This window comes from Carcharodon carcharias, chromosome 8 (genome assembly GCF_017639515.1).
Source record: "Carcharodon carcharias isolate sCarCar2 chromosome 8, sCarCar2.pri, whole genome shotgun sequence".
NCBI classification, from domain to species: domain Eukaryota; kingdom Metazoa; phylum Chordata; class Chondrichthyes; order Lamniformes; family Lamnidae; genus Carcharodon; species Carcharodon carcharias.
In genome coordinates, this window is record NC_054474.1 from 35,412,401 (window position 1) to 35,434,921 (window position 22,521).

Genomic DNA, 22,521 nt, shown 5'->3' on the forward strand with positions numbered 1-22,521 from the left:
GGGGCCGGAGTAGGGGTCCTACTCCGGCCCCCTTCCACAACTCTTTCTCCGGTACATCGATGATTATTTCGGTGCTGCTTCATGCTCTCGTCAGGACTTGGAAAAATTTATTAATTTTGCTTCCAATCTCCACCCCTCCATCATTTTCACGTGGTCCATCTCTGACACTTCCCTTCCCTTCCTTGACCTCTCTGTCTCAATCTCTGGTGATAGACTGTCCACCAATATCCATTACAAACCACCGACACCCACAGCTATCTCGACTACAGCTCCTCACACCCCACTTCCTGTAAGGACTCCATCCCATTCTCTCAGTTCCTTCGCCTCCGTCGCATCTGTTCCGATGATGCTACATTCAAAAACAGTTCCTCTGACATGTCCTCCTTCTTCCTTAACCGAGGTTTTCCACCCACGGTCGTTGACAGGGCCCTCAACCGTGTCCGGCCCATCTCCCGCGCATCGCCCTCACTCCTTCTCCTCCCTCCCAGAAACATGATAGGGTCCCCCTTGTCCTCACTTATCACCCCACCAGCCTCCGCATTCAAAGGATCATCCTCCGCCATTTCCGCCAACTCCAGCATGATGCCACTACCAAACACATCTTCCCTTCACCCCCTTATCGGCATTCCGTAGGGATCGCTCCCTCCGGGACACCCTGGTCCACTCCTCCATCACCCCCTACTCCTCAACCCCCTCCTATGGCCAACCCCTGCCCACGCAAAAGATGCAACACCTGCCCCTTCACTTCCTCTCTCCTCACCGTCCAAGGACCCAAACACTCCTTTCAAGTGAAGCAGCATTTCACTTGCATTTCCCCCAACTTAGTCTACTGCATTCGTTGCTCCCAATGTGGTCTCCTCTACATTGGAGAGACCAAACGTAAACTGGGCGACCGCTTTGCAGAACACCTGCGGTCTGTCCGCAAGAATGACCCAAACCTCCCTGTCGCTTGCCATTTAACACTCCACCCTGCTCTCTTGCCCACATGTCTGTCCTTGGCTTGCTGCATTGTTCCAGTGAAGCCCAACGCAAATGGAGGAACAACACCTCATCTTCCGACTAGGGACTTTACAGCCTTCCGGACTGAATATTGAATTCAACAACTTTAGGTCGTGAGTCCCCTCCCCCATCCCCACCCCCTTTCTGTTTCCCCCTTCTCTTTTTTTTCCCAATAAATTATAAAGATTTTCCTTTTCCCACCTATTTCCATTATATAAAATAAAAAAAAAACCCACTAGAGCTATACCTTGAGTGCCCTACCATCCATTCTTAATTAGCACATTCGTTTAGATAATATCACCAACTTTATCTTTAACACCTATGTGTTCTATTGTACTATTGTTGTTGACATCTTTTGATATTCTGCTTCTATCACTGCTTGTTTGTCGCTACAACCACACCAACCCCCTCCACCTCTCTGTCTCTCTATCTCTCCGCCCCCCACACACACACCTTAAACCAGCTTATATTTCAGCTCTTCCTGGACTCGAACTCAAGTTCTGTCGAAGGGTCATGAGGACTCGAAACGTCAACTCTTTTCTTCTCCGCCGATGCTGCCAGACCTGCTGAGTTTTTCCAGGTAATTCTGTTTTTGTCATGGGATGGTATTGGGTAAGGAGCCTGACATCTTCCTGCCACCATGGCATCAGCTGACCAGTTGGCAACCAATTGAGTCACTTATGGACCTAATTGGAGGCCACTTTCCACCATGTCAGGTATTAAACGCTGGCGGCCTGGCCCCAGTTTCACTAAACAAATTTGCAACTCAGCATTGAGGTGCCCTTATCCTTGAGCTGCAACCATAGCAGTAGCCACTGCTAGCAGTGGTGGTGCTGCTAAGCTGCCAGCCCTCTAATTGGACCAGTAGCTCAATGGAGCAGGCCAATGTCCTCAATTGGACAGCAGCCCTGGCAATTGCAGCCCCAAGGTCCTGCCGCCTGCCTAAGTAGAATCAGCTTTTCACTTTCATTGCTGGCGGAAGAACTTCAGCAAATTGGGGCCCATGTTTTGTTTTCCACCTTGGCTTTCCTTTCTTTCCTCTCCATCCCCATTTGCACTTAAGCTTTATCTCTCTGCTTCTGTGGTGCACTTTTTAAAATCTCACTCTGTGCACTTTTTGCTATTCTACATGAAATGAGGCTGGGAAGGGTGCAGGCTGCTGAGCAGTAAGTACAGAAAACAGCCCAATGAAAACAGAAAGCATCCTGTGAGAACCTCTAAGGCAAAAATCAGCAGTGATGGTAGAGGGCTATAAGGGATATTAACACAAACATAAGCATGAGCACGGCACTGCAGAGAAGGAGTTTAGTGATTGGCATGGACTCCAAGTTCATTTAATAATAGTGTTGTAATTGCTTGTTTGAAGTCCAATTCACTGTGCCGTTTGTGTTGCAACCTGAGATTGTATCTGTTATTTCATCCACGCCATTTTTTGTGTTCCCAGTCTTTGCTGCATTGCTACAGGGCAGTGGTTCTTAAACTGGGCCAACAGAAATTTTTTAGGGAGCCCTTGAATTTATATTAAGTTTGACCCAGGAGGTGAGAGCAGAGCGTGACCATCACATGCTCATCACAGAGTGGGCTTGGCAGTCTCACATAGCAAGCGAACACATAAGGATAGACAGACTCTGCAGGCACATCTATTTCACTGCCATCTGTAAGTAAATGCTCATTTTCTTTAAAAGCATTGTTGAAATACTCTTCATGCAGCACTTTCATATTACAGGTTTTAAATAGCAGTATACTTTAGATAGGGGATTGTGATTATTAATCCATTTGAAAAGGGGCCCTTCAATCAAAAATCTTTGAAAACCACCATTAAAATGAAACACTGAGCAGGAACCAGCTACTTTCTTTATCCATAAGATGCACACAATCTACAGCAAGCTAGGGAGAGGCCTGGACACCTGTTCCATGCATATGATGCAATGCATGGATTGTGCAGGAAAAGGTGAAACAATAGAATGTTAATTTATACGTGAGCTTAAGGTGCAGAGAGTGCAGGAAGGATAGCGAGGAAAGGTGCTGACTACTGAGTGTGACATTTACTGTTTAATATTGGTCTGGACTGCCTGAAAAGCTCTAGTTCACTTCTGTGATCTCAAGACAAGAACATGAGCAGTTCCCTTTTAGCCCTCCCAACCTGTTCCATTATCTAAGATTTGATCAGCAAGTTTCATCTTTTTCCGACTGAAACCACTGTTTATATACAACATCAAGTTTAATTCAGGTTCACATTTGAATGTTTAGTGTTTACTAGCAGAAGTTTAAAACAGCTATACCTTTTACTGGATTTAATTCTGACTTTTGGATGTATTCCACAAAACAAGAAAATTCAATGTTCATAGTATGGGTTGTCTCATTATTTTTAAGACTTGTTCACCATTTATCACCTGTTTCTCCCAATCCCCATCTTCTTTTTCTAATAAGATTATCTCTGCCCACCTCAATGATTGTATAACCTGAAATCTTGTTTGTCCTCCTCCCGAGTCATTCATTTTGTCTCTTTTGACATTTTTTTACTTTTGCCAGTGGTGCCGTTGTTAAGGCACGTGAGAAGCTCTACCATCCAGCATGCTTCATGTGTTCCGACTGTGGATTAAATTTGAAGCAGAAAGGCTACTTCTTCATCGAAGAGCAACTATACTGTGAGACCCACGCAAAAGCAAGAGTACAGCCTCCAGAAGGATATGAAGTTGTAGCTGTGTATCCCAATTCCAGAGTGTAAGCATGTGCCTTCTGAAACTTTGTATTTAAAAAAAAAATCCTTTTGCTTTTGAGATTTGGATTCTAAATGAAGCTGTGTGCCATAATTTAAATCTATATTAGTACTCAAGCCATACCTAGAACCGGAATGGCCCTACATGCAGAACTGATATTTTGATATTTCAAATTGAGCTGTATCATAAATGCTTTCCAAATAACTTCAAACAAATACAATTTCATGGAACAAATTTGTAAGGATTGTAGGAATACAAACTTCAAGTAACTTGGCACATGGTTTCTTGTATAACTGCATCAAACTTTATTCGCATTTTAATTCCATTTCCCCAACCCCTCCATCATGTCCCCCCATCCATCAAAGCCTGCTCCTCATCTGCTGAATGTGAGTACCAGGCATGCTCTGATACCTCACCCAGAAATGTTTATTCTTCATGTCTGACCTAGACTGAGATCGCAGGTAGAGGGTATTTTGTTGTAGAAGGCATTGCAGCCAAGCCTGAACCTGGCCAGAGCCAAATACATGCACTTTTCCAGCAGCGGAATCACTGTATTACAATTGGCTCAACAATTGATAGCTGACTTTTTTTTCCTTTTTCGTAACCTGGGACAAAGAGCGTATTTGTATCATCACACCAATACCCCAGTTTATATCAGAAAACTCGATGCTGAGTAAGAATTGAACTTGAGACGTTCTGGTTTCAATTGTTCAGTATGCTTCCAGTTAAGACAAAATTCTGATTTTGTAAAGTGCAAATGAGCATTTTAGCCATATTTCTATTTTTCATCGAGTTTAAGACAAAACATTAGACCAAATTTATGGCACAACAGCTTTTTTAAAGTTGTAACTTTAGTTTTTCAGAATAGTAACAGAACAAGTGCCTGTATTCGCACATTAACTTGGGCAGAAAATTTCAAATTAGTTTTGAAGCAAAAATACAGGAAAACATTTGTGCATACACCTGCAAAATCTGCAGGTGTATTCACCACGGCTTGAATAAAAGTAAAATAAACACTGGTTATAATGTTGCAGAGACCACCCCTTTCTTGGGGGGCAGGGTGGAGGGTAAAAGGGGGCAAGTATTGTTTGCTATTATTGGTGGTTGTAGTTGTAATATTTTAGACAAAGAGCTAACATGGGCTGCATTATTTCATATGATAAAACACTGTTTGCCTTAAGGAACTAATTGTATTGATTTCCAGTTACCAATTAGCTAATGTATTCTTGCTCCATTGGATTGTACAGGAAATATTATATGCAATAGGATCCCAGCTGTTGTTTCTTCTGCTATGAGTATAAAGAAAATAATTGTAGTATATAATTAGTCAGTGAATATGAACTAAACTGAGACTAAGTTACTGCCATTCAAGGTTATGCAAAACATTTACATCGCATATGATGTTCGATGTTCAACCAATGATGTTACAACCACCAGGTGGAATGATTGTGTGCATGACTAGGAATATTATTGCTGAACACTGCAGCCTGTACCATGCTGGATGCTGTGTAATTAATTTCCATTTAGGCCTGCACTATTTACAGGGCACATTTTGAGTGAATGCCTCATTTCTTATACATGCAGTATGTCAACAAAGGACTTTTAATTGGCTCCTTATTTTCCTGATGTTTGGCTGGAAGTACTTTTCATTCAAAGCAGGTGGAAGTCAATCTTAAAGGGACACAGTTTTACTTTAGGAAAATGGTTTTGGATGCAATTTTCAAATATAGCTCTTAAAGTTTTGGAAGCATTTTTTCTATACATTTAGATCAGACCATGAGGTGGAAAAGTTCGTCAGAAGACGAACAGACCAATCATTTGATTTTTCTGTGCCAATGAAAACAATTACAAAGAAATTGATTGCAGTGGTCTTCTGCTTCTTTGTATTGAAGATGACCCTCCAACTGGCCTCTTTTTTACTTTTTTTTTGAGCAGCTAGGTATGAAGTAATCAGGTTGAGAGGGTTTTTATCCTCATCAGTGCCTATTCCTTCACTCACTTTTCATCATACATGCTCAGCGCTTCACCTGGGTTCCCTCCTGAAATTTACTATCCTAGGCCCTCGGAATGGTTTTACCTGCCTTAGTGCTTGTGAGCAGTGGATGATGCAGGGTATGTGTGAGGTCGTATGGAGACCTAGTTCTGCTACTTGTTTTATTTTTGTAGAAAGAGAAGGGAATATATTAAAATGCTAGTCACTTGATAACATTCACATATTGCTTGCATGATATACAGTATCGCCTGTTGGCATGTTTGAAAGTATGCAGGTGATGGAAGGGGAAATGAATTGAGTGAAATAGAAAGAGTGAAAAAATAGCACCAGCCCTGAACTTGAGGGAAATCTGTGACTTCTCACTGTTGCTATATGTAATTGATCCGAAGGTTTATGTATTAAAATGCCCCACTTTCCCATCTGGGTCTGCTTCAGTTAGACATCATTTTGTCTTGCAACAGAGAAACTGAGTTGAAAGTGTCAGGAGAAAAGGCATGATGCTGTGGAATCTGCCGTACTGCCATCTGGGTATGTATGCATAATACAGCAAGACTCTGATGGAAGACATTTTTGGATGAGGAATTTTAGGGGTACTCGTATGGAAAAGGTACACAAATTAGTTAGTACTACAAAATGTGCCCTGCTGTACGATTGACATGCATGTTTAGTGTTCAAAGACTCTTACACTGGTCTGAATGAAAGGGAGAAGGTTTGTAACCTGCGTTACTTTCCCCACTACTTGGTAAAAAGTCATGGGGTCAGATTTTCAATGCTGCCTGGGCACCCAAAACCCGAATGAATTCTGGGTCCCAATCCTGTGCCTGATCTGCGTTGCTTTTGTGACTATATGTTCAAATATAAAATAGCCTAATTGGCCAAGAAGCAAACCTGGCACCCAATTAGTGGTGCCTGAACTGCATTGCTTTTGTGACTATATGTTCAAATATAAAGTAGCCTAATTAGCCAAGAAACAAACCTGGCACCCAATTAGTGGTGCCAAGCACCTCCACGAGGCTAGAACTGCCAGCCTGGTGCCCACAGCAAAGGCAGGTAGCAGCCATGTTTTCCACTCCCTCCCCCATGTTACCCTTTTGAAGGGGGCTTGGGATTCCAAGATGACCTCCGGGACCGCAATTCTAATTCCCACCTACACCAGGTCCCGCAGCCCATTGAAAATCTGACTCATTCTGTATGATCTTGCCTTGATTTCATTTTTCTAGCCAGGTTTTCTGTGATGAAAATACCATTGACGTGATTGCTGTGCTGGCTCCTCATATGTACTTTGTACGACTCACTTATGTGGATAGTGTATTGCAATGCCAACACTTCATACAGCAGTACCTTTACTGTTGTATTAACCAATTGGAGGCTTATGGGCTCCTTATCTCCATTGTGGTAGTAACTTGTGATGTGGCTAAACCCAAAAGAAGTGAATATGCCTGTCCTACTGAATTTTCCAGAGTCTGGCTTAATTAGATATACACAGCAAACTCCTCAAATGTAATGTACGAGTTATTAAAAGCCTGGCCTTAAATGAAACTTCTGCTACTTTAACACAGGACTTTTATATGTTGTCAATGGAATGGAAATAATTATTGTAGGTTATACTTATAGCCTGTTCTGTTTTGCTCATGAGTGGAACTAAGGTAAAAATTCTGTAAAAGTATCTTTGATAATCTTGTGGAACTGAGTGATGCACTTAATGGTTGTAAGCCATTTTAGTTGAAGCATAAATATTCAAGTGTTTAAAGAGAAATGCGTTATTTTTGTACAATATCATCAAGTTGCATGTTGCCTCCAGCAGAATGACTGGTGCCAGTGTTGTGGACATGTATGTTGGTGTTGTTTATGGATTGTAGATACTGGGTGGTTATCAATGAATTAAAGGTCAGCTCGTGAGTTCCATCTGAAATGCTTGGCTGGATTAGCACTTCTAAAATGTTAACAACAATCCTACATTCTATTTCGCACTGCTAAAGACAAATAAGAGAAGCCCTTATTGTATTTTAAAAACATTTTTTTTTAACTAGAACAAAGAGCAAGAGATGAGAGAGGTAGCAAAATTAGTGTGATGGTCTGTATAAATTACATGCTGACATTGTATTTCAGACATGAGAAAACTGCTTAAACTGTCAAACCAATTATGCCCTTTCTTTCATGTGAGAGATTTCAAATCATTATAAATGTTAATAACCTTGTATTATCTTCCGATACCTTCAAATTAATCATTGAATACCTTCAAATTGATGATTGAAAAGCCTTGATTTTAAAGGAACCAAGTAGGACCATAATGGATTTGACTTATTTATGCAGTTTATAACATTGACTGGATCAGTGCTTTAGAATTGAATCAAATCTGATAAGGTAGTTGTTTTTTATAACTCTGTATTTTCAAATTTTGGGGTATTGACCAATTCTTAATTGTTCCACCATCTGGGGGAAAATTTTCAATGTCTTATGCTTCTGGCAGGACTTGAGGGCAAAGTTTTGTAACCTGATGGCTGCATGTGAGATGTGTCAGCAGCATTGGGATGTGAGCAATTCTTTTGAATGCATGCAATATGCAAAATATAACCAGTTTCTACCATAGGGGGAAAAATTATAACTTAGTTTCAATACTTGTTTCCGTAATTTGTCAAAATCATATAATTGAGTGATTTGTAAATTTTGTCAAGAAAATAATCAGACTAATTTTCAGGGTATGACAACAAATTCCCAAATTTTGATGACTAAACAAGCATAATTTTCCTTCAACTCTATTAAGAGTAAATTGGTCTGCACAGCAATGATGTGTAAATAGGGCCAATGTTTTCAACTGCTTGTCAGAAGTTATTTTTAAATCTATTGCAATTGTATTGCACTATGCTGGAACATCAGAAATTTTCTGCTAACTTTGTATGGCGTACTTGTATCTTGCATCATTGGTTTCCAATGATGAGTTCCATGTGTCTGACTATATTTACCATATATAGACTGCTAGAGACATGAACTTTTGCTCTGTTTCTTTGAATACCTCCTCATTTCTGTTTGTGGATGACAATATACGGTCTGCTATTGTGTTTTACTATATTTACAATGTAATCTACAAATTTTCCTAGTTCAAGCTTAACTGTGTAGTTTCTGATTGTCCTTTTACATCATGCTACAGATAATCCTGTTTTCCTCCATTTTTTGTATTTCTAAGAAATTGCATAAACATGTTACTACTTACTGCTAGGGAATGAGAATAAAGCCATGAACACAAACTACTTCCTTTGCCTTTGTTTTATTTTTCTATCTTCGTTTTATACCCTCTTCTTGGAGGCCTTTAATTACATTGACGTGTGGCAGTAGGCTACTTTAATACGGGAACATTGCAGCCAAACTCAAGCCAATCCTGTCCAATTGTTACCTTCGTATACGCTTTTCAGCAAGGATCAAAGGATTGTTCCCTGTTCCTAATCCTAAAGTTATGAGGCCAACTGTGGTAGGCCTAAAACAAAAACAGAATTACCTGGAAAAACTCAGCAGGTCTGGCAGCATCGGCGGAGAAGAAAAGAGTTGACGTTTCGAGTCCTCATGACCCTTTGACAGAACTAGGTGAATCCCAGGAAGGGGTGAAATATAAGCTGGTTTAAGGTGGTGGGGGGGGGGGGGGGGGGGGTTGGGTGGGGGGAGAGAAGTGGAGGGGGGTGGTGTGGTTGTAGGCAAAAGCAGTGATAGAAGCAGATCATCAAAAGATGTCACAGACAGCAGAACAAAAGAACACATAGGTGTCGAAGTTGGTGATATTATCTAAACAAATGTGCTAATTAAGAATGGATGGTAGGGCACTCAAGGTTATAGCTCTAGTGGGGGTGGGGGAGCATAAAAGATTTAAAAATATTTTAAAATAATGGAAATGTGTGGGAAAAAGAAAAATGTATATAATTTATTGGGAAAAAAAAACAAAAGGAAGGAGGAAGAAACAGAAAGGGGGTGGGGATGGAGGAAGGAGTTCATGATATAAAATTGTTGAACTCAATATTCATTCCAGAAGGCTGTAAAGTGCCAAGTCGGAAGATGAGGTGCTGTTCCTCCAGTTTGCGTTGGGCTTCACTGGAACAATGCAGGTGGGCAAGGACAGACATGTGGGCAAGAGAGCAGGGTGGAGTGTTGAAATGGCAAGCGACAGGGAGGTTTGGGTCATTCACTTCCCCTTCACTTCCACTCTCCTCACCGTCCAAGGGCCCAAACACTCCTTTCAAGTGAAGCAACATTTCACTTGCATTTCCCCCAACTTAGTCTACTGCATTCGTTGCTCCCAATGCGGTCTCCTCTACATTGGAGAGACCAAACGTAAACTGGGCGACCACTTTGCAGAACACCTGCGGTCTGTCCGCAAGAATGACCCAAACCTCCCTGTCACTTGCCATTTCAACACTCCACCCTGCTCTCTTGCCCACATGTCTGTCCTTGGCTTGCTGCATTGTTCCAGTGAAGCCCAACGCAAACTGGAGGAACAGCACCTCATCTTCCGACTTGGCACTTTACAGCCTTCTGGAATGAATATTGAGTTCAACAATTTTAGATCATGAACTCCCTCCTCCATCCCCACCCCCTTTCTGTTTCTTCCCCCTTTTGTTTTTTTTTCCAATAAATTATATAGATTTTTCTTTTTCCCACACATTTCCATTATTTTAAAATATTTTTAAATCTTTTATGCTCCCCCACCCCCACTAGAGCTATACCATGAGTGCCCTACCATCCATTCTTAATTAGCACATTCGTTTAGATAATATCACCAACTTCGACACCTATGTGTTCTTTTGTTCTGCTGTCTGTGACACCTTTTGATGATCTGCTTCTATCACTGCTTTTGCCTATAACCACACCACCCCCCTCCAATTCTCTCCCCCCACCCAACCCCACCCCCCCACCACCTTAAACCAGCTTATATTTCACCCCTTCCTGGGATTCACCTAGTTCTGTTGAAGGGTCATGAGGACTCGAAACGTCAACTCTTCTTCTCTGCCGATGCTGCCAGACCTGCTGAGTTTTTCCAGGTAATTCTGTTTTTGTTTTGGATTTCCAGCATCCGCAGTTTTTTGTTTTTTGTGGTAGGCCTAATGTCAACTTTGCGTAAACCAAGACTTGAAGCTTGGACTTTCCTAATCTGAGTACAGCACCTGATAGTGCATACATTAAGCAATTGGAAGTGTTTCTTTATGTATTTTACACGTGCTATCGAATGTCCAATTACGCTGCTTACTGGCAGTCAGAGTTGGATTGCAGTATTTGAAGTTTACCAAGGTCATAAATGAGTCTAAACATGACTAATTTGTCCATCAAGCTCGACCACAATAAATTTACTAATGCAGTACATATCACATGATTGGCACAAAGTAAAAATATGCTTAAGCTTGTGTTGTTTATTCCTTTCAGTTATACTTATAATAGTTTGTCACTTTAAAAAAGTTGCTCAAGCTAAAAGTATTTTTCCTCTTTTTTCCGCTCAGAATTTGCACTACTACAAAAGATTTTTATAGCCCCTCTTTCTCTCCACCCCCCACCCACTCCCCCCAAAACCGTGGATTTGTCATTCTTGCTTAAGCTTTTCTTTGATGTAGAACTGCACCAGTTTTTTCTCTCCACTGAGTCTCTAGTGCCCAGATAACTAACTTCATAGGCCAAGATTTTGCCCTCGGCAGGGGAGAGCAGGCGCGCCACTACCTGCGATCAGGGCCCGCCTGTGATTTCACACAGGCGGGCCAATCAAGGCCCGCCCAGCATGAAACATATGCTGCAGTGTTCAACTGTAGCAGTTGGGGGAGGGGTGGCGTAGAAGAGGGCGAGCACACAGGAAAAGCTCCCTGAGGCACGGAGTTGCTTCAGGGAGATGAAGATTTTGATAAATAAAGAAGAATTTAAAATGTTTTAAAAGTCCCCTCATGAGCAGACACATGTTAGAAATTAGTTTGAAAATTTTTATTTTGTTTTAATGATGGATGAGGTTTTGCAAAAAATCCGAAGACCGCTTGGCCTTTTTGCCTGCCCGCCAACCGTAAGCTTGCACTATTATAAGCTACAATCGTAAGGTTGGACGGGCAGCGATTAAATTTAATTCAATTAGATTTTTAATGGACCTAATAGGCCTGTTAATTGTTGTCTGGCTCATGCCGACTCCTGTGCACGCTTGCCAACCGAAATATCGTGCACGTTGACATCGGGGCACCCAACATCATCCCACGTCATTTCACGCTCATTCGGGTCGGGCGCGTGCCCGCCCAATGAGCAGGAAATGCTGTCCATAGATATTCTCCATGGTCCAAGACTGACTCTAGCCATATGAGCTCAGCATCTCAACATCACTCTCCCATTCAGTCATCAGGCTCGTTTTACTGACACAAACTTTCTTAGCTGAAAATCTATTTACTACCTTAAACTGTATAAAGCGCTTGAAAGTTCAATTTAACTGATGATAATTAGAAGTTTGTGGCTTTCCCTGTTCTTTGTGGCTTGTTGATAGCCAGAGTGGAGGGGGAAATGCTGCCAATTGCCCTAATATAACTTGAGCTGAGGAGAACAGAATCATCCAGGGACCCTACTTGTGAATTCTATCCAACAAATACAACTGGAAAGTGCATATATGGGCACTGTTGGGCTCTGTTGTGATTCCTGTGTTGATTGAAGTTGAAGAGCCTGCATACAGTTTGTCTCCGCTTACACAAGAAATAAAGGATATTTCAATGAGAACTTGGAGTTGCTGACACTCAGAATGATCCATGAGTTACCGGTTCAGGAATGCAAGGGGAAAATAGCACACAGAGAGGGGGGAACAAACTTTAAAAATGTAATGAAGAATGTCAAACTGGTTTTTTATATGTAGCTTAAATATCCTGATCCAAGTAATACTAATCCTCCATTATCTGCACTTACCCTCTTGCTGAGACCAACACAGAGCAACTTAAAAGCAGTTTTGTCTAAACACAACTTGAGTTAAATTACTATGGATTAATGAACTATTTAGAACATTTTTAAAGAATAAATGGTTTATAATTAACGTTGACAGGCTAACTGCCATTTAGTTTTGGCTTTTGAGAAATTTTCCAACAAATCAAACTTTTCCAGATTTGTAGTGACAGAACTGGGATTGTTCTTTTAGTGAGACATCTTTTCCCTGAAATAACCCAACATTAGCATAGAATAACATCCGGCCACACATTTATACTGGAATCACTCCATCTTGCTGAGAGCAACGACCTAACTTGTAATAACTTCCAGAAAACAGCAAGCTGTGTAGTCGTTTGCAAAATATATATGTGCTCTTTTGTAAAACTAGACTGTGGTGTGCATATATTTAAAAAATGCATTTCAAGCTGTTAGTCAATAGTACACCATATGGAATCTATATCATCAATGCAAAGCCACAAAAAACATTAAGAATAACTCTTGTATTTGCTAAGTTACATTTTTTGGGGAAATGTTGTGGTTATGACTTGATTTGTGCGGTGTTAATGTGACCTCAAAAAAATAAGTTTATCGCAATGTATTTCTTAAATGTATTCCAATACAATAATTGCAATATAATGTGAAAATACATTTTTTATTAGATTTTTAATGCTTACCATAAGTGTCTGGTAAGCATTGCTTATGGACAGAAGCAACCTACAGATTTCTACACTGGAATAGAGGGAGGCTGTTTCATTTAAGTGATACCAATTGTACTTGGCTTAAGGCAATTGCACGTAGCAATGGATTTGTCCTATACATGTGATTTGTGCTTCCTCTATTACTGGTATAGCAGACATGTATTTATTCTGAATCCAATCACCCGTACTTCCCAGAATTCAAACAGATGTTAAATAAGAAAATGCTGGAAAAACTCTGGTCTGGCAGCATCTGTGGAGAGAAAAACGGGGTTAACGTTTGGAGTCTGTATGACTCTTCAGAGCAAATTTTCCAGTATTTTCTGTTTTTATTTCCGATTTCCAGCATCCGCAGTATTTTGCTTTTATTTTAGATGTAAAGTCCTGTTACTTAAAGCTTACTAATAACATTTAGGATATTACAAGTGGCATTGTTGAAATTAGTTCATTATTTGCAAGAAAAAAAATGTCCTTACTGTGAGATCTGAACCAAGCTGATTGTTTAATGTTATACTCATAGTGATAGCAAAAACGTGGTGACTTGGCATTGGAGCTTCAACATACTGAAGGCTGGAGGATTGTTCGTATCGTGAGGATCCCTCACACATGATGGAGCTTATTATATGAAAATGATCTCATCATAAATGACTTCGTCTGATCCTGTGATGGGATTATTTCCATTAGTAATTCCCACTTGCCTTTTTTGTTGTAGTTATTTGCTTGGGGACTGGAATGCTGTTCTGGAAGTTCTGCACAACTTTAATCACTACTAATGTCAGTGAATCATGCTGAAGAATATATCACATAGGAATAGTAGTGTCTCTGTAGGACTTCAACCATGTGGGCATTGACTATTTGAGTACAGCGTCCATTATTGTCGATTGGGTGAAATCAATGTCTTTATACACAGATGATAGAGTAGGAGTGCTGACTTTTTTTCCCCCTCCTTAACCTGGAGGCATTGGACTAATTGTAGTATCCCTATAGGTGGAGAAAATGTTATGAAGCTATCACCCAAAGGAAGGAATTGTGACAGCCTCACTGCAAAATTATAGTAATGTAATGTTTATTTAGTCACTAAGAACCATTCTATGTATTAGTTAGTCACACTGCACTAAACATTGTATAAATAGACTATTGCTCTAATCTTTTCTATAAAAATGCCTCTTATTTAAAAAAAATCTTTGCATACTTTCTTGACGCATATGTCACCATGTTTTGGATGGTTCCTCTGATGTATGGACTCTTGGTGTGGTTCTTTGTTACTGGACACACTGCAGTCATACTCTGGTACTTGCATAACACTTGTTCATTGGTACAACATCTAAATAGGTTACAGAGCAGGACTGTTCCTATGCATGCTGTTCCAACTTTGGTCTTGAGAGTCTAACAAATGACTGATTGATGTCAGTGATAGTGATACACAGGACTGGGGAGAGAAATCATGGCCCCTAGTGCTTCTCCTGTTTCTGGGCCCCTAATTCCTCATGCACACCCGCTCTTCCCCACCAACGCTTCCCCCCCCCCCCCCAACCCCACCATTTCATCCCTGCATAATTTTTTTTCCTTTACAAAATTCATCAATCTATTCACCAGACAAGCATTGCAACTATTAAACAAGCCAGAGTGTACAAATTTTGCAGGAAAATATCCCATTAGTTATTTATAATACTGTGCATATGATAGCACTCATTTTGGTGACTGCTTCTGCCCCATTAACATGTTCTGCACATTGCACCGTATGGGCATGGTGACAGTGAATTCATATTTGGGGAAAAGTTCAAAACTTGCAGCCCAGATAAACTGCACAAGAGTTTTTCCATTCTGTAGGAGTGGAAGATTTTCTTCTGTCTGGTGTATGATATACAATATAATTATTTCACACAAGGGATGCAATTGGATTCTATTTTTAGATAATAGATTTTTAGCAATCTCACAGAAAGATCAAATGGTTTCTGAGCAACAAGATGCAATCATTGAACAACATAGGTCTTCATTATCAGCGAGAAGTATTGAACCCCTCAGGTGTTCCTGTGACACAACTTTTGAGAGGTCAGAAGACAAAGATTGAATGGTTCACAATTGTATCTGTGTTTTCTTGTTCAACAAGTCTGAAGTCTCCGCTGACTGTTGCTTCTCACTACAATACATTTTCAATATCTACTGTGCAACACAACTTTATCACAATATTTCAATGCCTCAAAAAACGCATAAATTGCACCAAGATAGAGTGGGATAATAGGCAAGTAGACAAAAAGAAAAGATTGAAGCCAATAGAAAAGATTCTTGAGAATCATGCACGGTGTAAAAGAGGTTACTATTTCACTGAGCACATTATGTACTCCTGTCATGGCAATTTCGCCCTACAAAGCCTGCTCACAGTAAACTTTCATTAGCAATAAAATAAACAGAACTCCAGCCCTGATTCCACCCCCTGTTTGAAAGGTAATTATGGGTGACAGAGGCCATTCAGCCCAGCATTTAGTTCACCTCATCCATCCAGGTTGACATATGAACATATGTATTAGGAGCACTAGTAGACTGTTCAGCCGCTTGAGCCTGCTCCATCATTTGATAACATTGTGGTCACTGGTATGATGTAAGCAATCAAAAGCACTTAATTGGCTGGAAAGAGATTTGGGACATTGTGAAATATGCAGTATAAATGTAGCTTTTATCTGTCTTTCATTACACCTGGGGCAGAATCTTCTGTTCTCCTGCATGCCAACGTGTAAAATGATGTATGGTGACGTCGGGCGCGTGTCCTGATGTCACTGCACGTCATTCTGATCTTCCGTTTAGTGGGCATGTACCAGAGTCAGCTGCGTACCCACCGAACTGTCAAAGGCCTGTTAAGGCCACTAATCAAACAATTAACCCAATTGAGAAAGCTACCTATCCAACCTTAAGGTTGGCGGGCAGGCGAAGAGCCCAGGCAGCCTTTGCATTTTTCATGAAACCTCATCCACAGGCGGGATAAGGTTTCATCAAGGATTTATTAATGAAATAAAAGTTTTTGTCAAAATTCATAGACATGTCCCAGCTCATGTGATTGTCACATGAGGGGACATGTCTGAATAATTTTATTTTACTTATTTTACAACTTTACCACTGCACTTAATCTCCCTGAGGCACGGAGCTCTTTCATGCGCATGCACGAAGAAGCGCAGGCCCTGACTCTCCCTCCTCCCCCTGCCTGCATAGGTAGCGCTAAGCGCTACTGGGCATGCGTCATGCTGGGCGGGACTTAATTGGCCCACCCACGTAAAGTTGTGGCGCACAGCTGATCACTGATGGCGATTCGCTCCGCGCCCAGTCATGACCAGCCTGTTCGACTGAGAAAATTCTACCCCTGCATGCAGTAGGCAGAGTGACTGTACCAATGGTGAAATTGGAGGCCCAATGCTGAGTCTCTAAAGATAATTACTCACAGATAATATAAAAGTGAAAAACTGCGGATGCTGGAAATCCAAAACAAAAACAAACATACCTGGAAAAGCTCAGCAGGTCTGGCAGCATCTGCGGAGAGGAACACAGTTAACGTTTCGAGTCCGTATGACTCTTCAACAGAACTAAGTAAAAATAGAACAGAGGTGAAATATAAGCTGGTTTAAGGGGGGTGGGGGGTAGAGCTGAATAGAGGGCCAGTGATAGGTGGAGGTAACCAAAAGATGTCACAGACAAAAGGTCAAAGAGGTGTTGAAAGTGGTGATATTATCTAAGGAATGTGTTAATTAAAGGTAGAAAGCAGGACAAGCAAGGTACCGATAGCCTGGGTGGGGTGGGGTGAAGGAATCAAAAAAGGCTAAAAGGTAGAGATAAAACAATGGATGGAAAGACTGTTAAAAATAATGGAAATAGGTGGGGAAAGAAAAATCTATATAAATTATTGGGAAAAAAAGGGGGGAATCAGAAAGTGGGTGGGGATGGAGGAGAGAGTTCATGATCTAAAATTGTTGAACTCAATATTCAGAATGGAAGGCTGTAAAGTGCCTAGTCGGAAGATGAGGTGCTGTTCCTCCAGTTTGTGTTGAGCTTCATTGGAATAATGCAGCAAGCCAAGGATGGACATGTGGGCATGAGAGCAGGGTGGAGTGTTGAAATGGCAAGCAACAGGGAGGTCTGGGTCATGCTTGTGGACAGGCTGAAGGTGTTCTGCAATGAGGTCACCAAGTCTGCGTTTGGTCTCTCCAATGTAGAGGAAACCGCATTGGGAGCAACAAATACAGTAGACTAAATTGAGGGAAGTGCAAGCGAAATGCTGCTTCACTTGAAAGGAGTGTTTGGGTCCTTGGACGGTGAGGAGAGCGGAAGTGAAGGGGCAGGTGTTGCACCTTCTGCGGTTGCATAGGAAGGTGCTGTGGGAGGGAGTTGAGGTGTAGGGGGTGATGGAGGAGTGGACCAGGGTGGCCTGGAGGGAATGATCCCTGCGGAATGCCGCCGGGGGAGGGTGAAGGGAAAATGTGTTTGGTGGTGGCACCATGCTAGAGTTGGCAAAAATAGCAGAGGATGATCCTTTGAATGCGGATGCTGGTGGGGTGATACGTCAGGACAAGGGGGACCCTATCATGTTTCTGGGAGGGAGAGGAAGGTGTGAGGGCGGATGTGCGGGAGATGGGCCGGACACGGTTGAGGGCCCTGTCAACCACCGTTGGTGGAAAACCTCCATTAAGGAAGAAGGAAGACATGTCAGAGGAACTGTTTTTGAAAGTGGCATCATCAGAATAGATGTGACGGAGGCAAAGGAACTGAGAGAATGGGATGGAGTCCTTACAGGAAGCGGGGTGTGAGGAACTGTAGTCGAGGTAGCTGTGGGAATCGGTAGGCTTGTAATGGATATTGGTGGACAGTCTATCATCAGAAATTGAGACAGAGAGGTCAAGGAACGGAAGGGAAGTGTCAGAGATGGACCATGTGAAAATGATGGAGGGGTGGAAATTGGAAGCAAAATTAATAAATTTTCCCAGGTCCAGATGAGAGCATGAAGCAACACCGAAGTAATCATCGATGTACCGGAGAAAGTTGTGGGAGTGGGAGGGGGAGGGGGCCGGAGTAGGACTGGAACAAGGAATGTTCCACATATCCCATAAAGAGACAGGCATAGCTGGGGCCCATGCGGGTACCCATAGCTACACCTTTTATTTGGAGGAAGTGAGAGGAGTTGAAGGAGAAATTGTTCAGTGTGAGAACAAGTTCAGCCAGACGGAGGAGAGTAGTGGTGGATGGGGATTGTTTGGGCCTCTGTTCGAGGAAGAAGCGGTGAGCCATCAGACCATCCTTGTGGGGGATGGAGGTGTAGAGGGATTGGACGTCCATGGTGAAGAGGAGGTGTTTGGGGCCAGGGAATTGGAAATTGTTGATATGATGTAGGGTGTCAGAGGAATCTCGAATGTGGGTTGGAAGCCTGTTCCTGCCCCACGGAACTCATTTCTTGCTATCTTGACTGCATTCTCTCTCCCCTTGTCCAGTCCCTTCCCACCTACACCCGTGATTTCTCTGAAACCCTACATCATATCAACAATTTCCAGTTCCCCCTTGTCCTCACTTATCACCCCACCAGCCTCCATATTCAAAGGATCATCCTCTGCCATTTCCGCCAACTCCAGCATGATGCCACCACCAAACACATCTTCCCTTCACCCTCTCCCAGCGGCATTCCGCAGGGATCGCTCCCTCCTGGTCACTCTGTTCCACTCCTCCATCACACCCTACACCTCAACTCCCTCCCACGGCACCTTCCAATGCAACCGCAGAAGGTGTAACACCTGCCCCTTCATTTCCCCTCTCCTCACCGTCCAAGGGCCCAAACAATCCTTTCAAGTGAAGCAGCATTTCACTTGCACCTCCCTCAATTTAGTCTTCTGCATTTGTTGCTCCCAATGTGGTTTCCTCTACGTTAGAGAGACCAAACGCAGACAGGGTGACCACTTTGCAGAACACCTTCAGTCTGTCCGCAAGCATTACCCAGACCTCCCTGTTGCTTGCCATTTCAACACTCCACCCTGCTCTCATGCCCACATGTCTGTCCTTGGCCTGCTGCATTGTTCCAGTGAAGCTCAACGCAAACTGGAGGAACAGCACCTCATCTTCCGACTAGGTACTTTACAGCCTTCCGGACTGAATATTGAGTTCAACAATTTTGGATCATGAACTCTCTCCTCCATCCCCACCCCCTTTCCGATTCTTCCACTTTTTTTCCAATAATTTATATAGATTTTTTTTTCCCACCTATTTCCATTATTTTTAAATGTATTTCCATCATTTGTTTTATCTCTACCTTTTAGTCTTTTTTGATCCCTTCACCCCACTAGGGCTATTGGTAACTTGCTTATCCTGCTTTCTACCCTTAATTAGCACATTCCTTAGATAATATCACCACCTTCAACACCTCTTTGTCCTTTTGTCTGTGACATCTTTTGGTTATCTCCACCTATCACTGGCCCTTTATCCAGCTCTACTTGTCCCACCCCCTCCCATAAACCAGCTTATATTTCACCTCTCTTCTATTTTTATTTAGTTCTGTTGAAGGGTCATTCGGACTCGAAACGTTAACTGTGTTCCCCTCCGCAGATGCTGCCAGACCTGCTGAGTTTTTCCAGGTATTTTTGTTTTTGTTTGCTCACAGATAATTACTCACAGAGCAATCAACTGATGTTCGGAAAGTCCCTACAAAGAATCACTACATTTACAAAGCAATTCAACTCTGTAGTTAATATAACCTTAACCATTCTGACATCTCTGTTGCCAACCCACTGTCGTACACTTGTGTTGCACACTGTGAATTTACAACCATTACACAAGTTCCATATGATGTTGCATTACATTTGTGAATAAATGTGTAAATAGTATTTTCAAAAATTCTAATTGGTTTGAGGTGTGAAAGAAACAGACTAATTATGTGCTAAAAAGTAATTAATAAATAAATAAAATCCAATAGCGAAAAAGAAGTGTGACAGCAAAACCCCGAGAGAAATAATTTTTAGAGGCAATTAAGTCATAGGGCTGGGTTTCTATCAAGACCCTTTATGGTAAAAGCCCTTTATGCTTCTTCTCAAGGATTTCGATGGAATTTTTTTATGCCAAAGCTGCAATGGATAATCTGGAATCCTCTCTCCCACCCACCCACCCCACCCCTCTCGGCAACCCCCCCCCGCCCCCCCCCCCACCCCGAGACATTAGAGGCCTACAGTGTGACCACCATCTGTTAGATTTTAAACAGAGTGGGGTGAACCTAGGATGAAGTAGAGATTTGTAAAACTTTTCTTTCAGCAGTCTCTTAATGACAAATAGGGATTTCATTCCCAGGCTTTGCAAGAGTAATAAAATGGGTGACAGTGAGTCAACACCCTGGGCAGAATATTTTGCTCGGCAGGCAGGTGTGGACCTGACCTGGCTGAGTGTAAAATGACACGTGATGACGTCAGGTTAGTGTCCCGATGTCATTGCGTATTCCCGAGATATTTTGTTCAGCTTGTGTGTGCCTCAGGCAGCAGCACGCCCGCTGACAATTAAAAGACCTATTAAGGCTATTAAAAAGTAACTCACATCAAACTTACGCTGCCTGCCCAACCCAACGGTTGGTGGGCCAGCAAAAATGCCAAGTGGCCTTTGCACTCTTTAAGAAACCTTATCCACGGGCCGGATGAGGTTTCCTGAAGCAAATAAAAACAAAATAAAAATTTCACACTTGGATTAAAACCATGCCCCTGCTCATGTGGTAGAGCCATATGAGGGGACATGCTTTATGACATTTTTATTCCCTTCGTCTCCCTGAGGCAGCTCTGTGTCTCGGAGGTTGAAGCCTGAATTGGCCCGCCCACGTAATCATGGGTAGTGATTGGCTTCCTGACGCCCACCTCACCCCCAACCACCCCCCCCACCCCCCCCCCCCCCCCCCCCCCCCCCCCACACACACACACACCCCACCAAACGCAAAATTCTGCCCCACTGTTTTGCTTCTCTCTCGGTTTTTAGTTTCTTACATTTATTTTGAGGCCCGAGATTCTCCAGCCTTTTTTACATCACAGCATGCCATCAGAATTCTGTTTATTTTCAGGCATAATAAAAATTTAGACTGATATTTATATGCTGGATTAAACTCAAAAGAGAATTTTGAGAAGTGTGCAGTATTTAATTTTGTGGTACTAAATCTTATAAGTCACCCCCTCACCCTCAATACCCCCTCCTCAAACCTCACCCCTTCCCCTCCAGCCTCCCCCCACAGCACTCCCCCAAACTCCTGCTCCAACACTCTCCCTCCAAGTCTTTACCTAAACCCCCAACCTCTTCCCTGCACAGCATCCAATTGATGCTAAAATTACAGGGATTCCACTTACGATTTTTTAACCATAAGCACTCTCATGACAGTTGTTACTGACCTCCAAGCAGCTTTGTGGTGAAAAGGCCAAGTGGCCTCTGCATTTTTGGCAAAACTTCATCCATGGGAGGGATGAGATTTCATCTAGTGATTTTAAAAAAAAAAATTTGCAATCTTATTTTTTAACATGTCCCCGCTCATGTGACAGTCATATGAGGGAACATGTTTTCATTATTTTAAAATTCTTTCTTTATATTGATAAAAAAAATCTTCAGCTCCCTGTGGCACATATCTGTGCCTCAGGGAGCTTTTACTGCACACGCGCATGCGCTCCTGCCACCCCCAACCCGGCAGCACTGAGCATTGCAGCGCGCGATTCACGTAAGCTGGCCGTTAATTGGCCAGACAGCATGAAATCCATGTCAGGGCCCAATCACGGGCGGCAGTCGGCTTTGCAACCACTCTCGGGCCCACCCGCCTGACGAGGACAAAATTCTGTCCGCGGTAACATAAGACCACTCAGTTTAGCAATTTACTGGGTTGTCCAAAATGGTAGTGCAATGTATGCATTCCACTACCCACCACCCCTCCCGACTAATATTGCTAGTTCCTAATGTGAACCCTTTGAACTTAACAGTTAACGATTCTCAATTGTTCCTCACCTGTTTGAAGAAATGTTACGGCATAAAAGCAAAAAACTGCAGATGCTGGAAATCCAAAACAAAAACAAAAATACCTGGAAAAACTCAGCAAGTCTGGCAGCATCTGCGGAGAGGAACACAGTTAACGTTTCAAGTCCGTATGACTCTTCAACAGAACTAAGTAAAAATGGAACAGAGGTGAAATATAAGCTGGTTTAAGGGGGGGTGGGGGGTAGAGCTGAAT

The 22,521-nt window shown here is 42.3% G+C and overlaps 1 protein-coding gene across 1 annotated transcript in view; it reads left to right on the forward strand.

The window, feature by feature from the left end:
• LOC121281038 (PDZ and LIM domain protein 4-like) overlaps positions 1–8,960 on the forward strand; it is a 116,744-nt gene extending 107,784 nt beyond the window's left edge. The window contains exons 7-8 of the mRNA XM_041193626.1: positions 3,532–3,723; positions 6,174–8,960. Of these exons, the coding sequence (XP_041049560.1) occupies positions 3,532–3,723; positions 6,174–6,210 (229 nt within the window). The 3' untranslated portion in view covers positions 6,211–8,960. The remainder of the gene's footprint in view (positions 1–3,531; positions 3,724–6,173) is intronic.
• Positions 8,961–22,521: the final 13,561 nt, after the last annotated feature.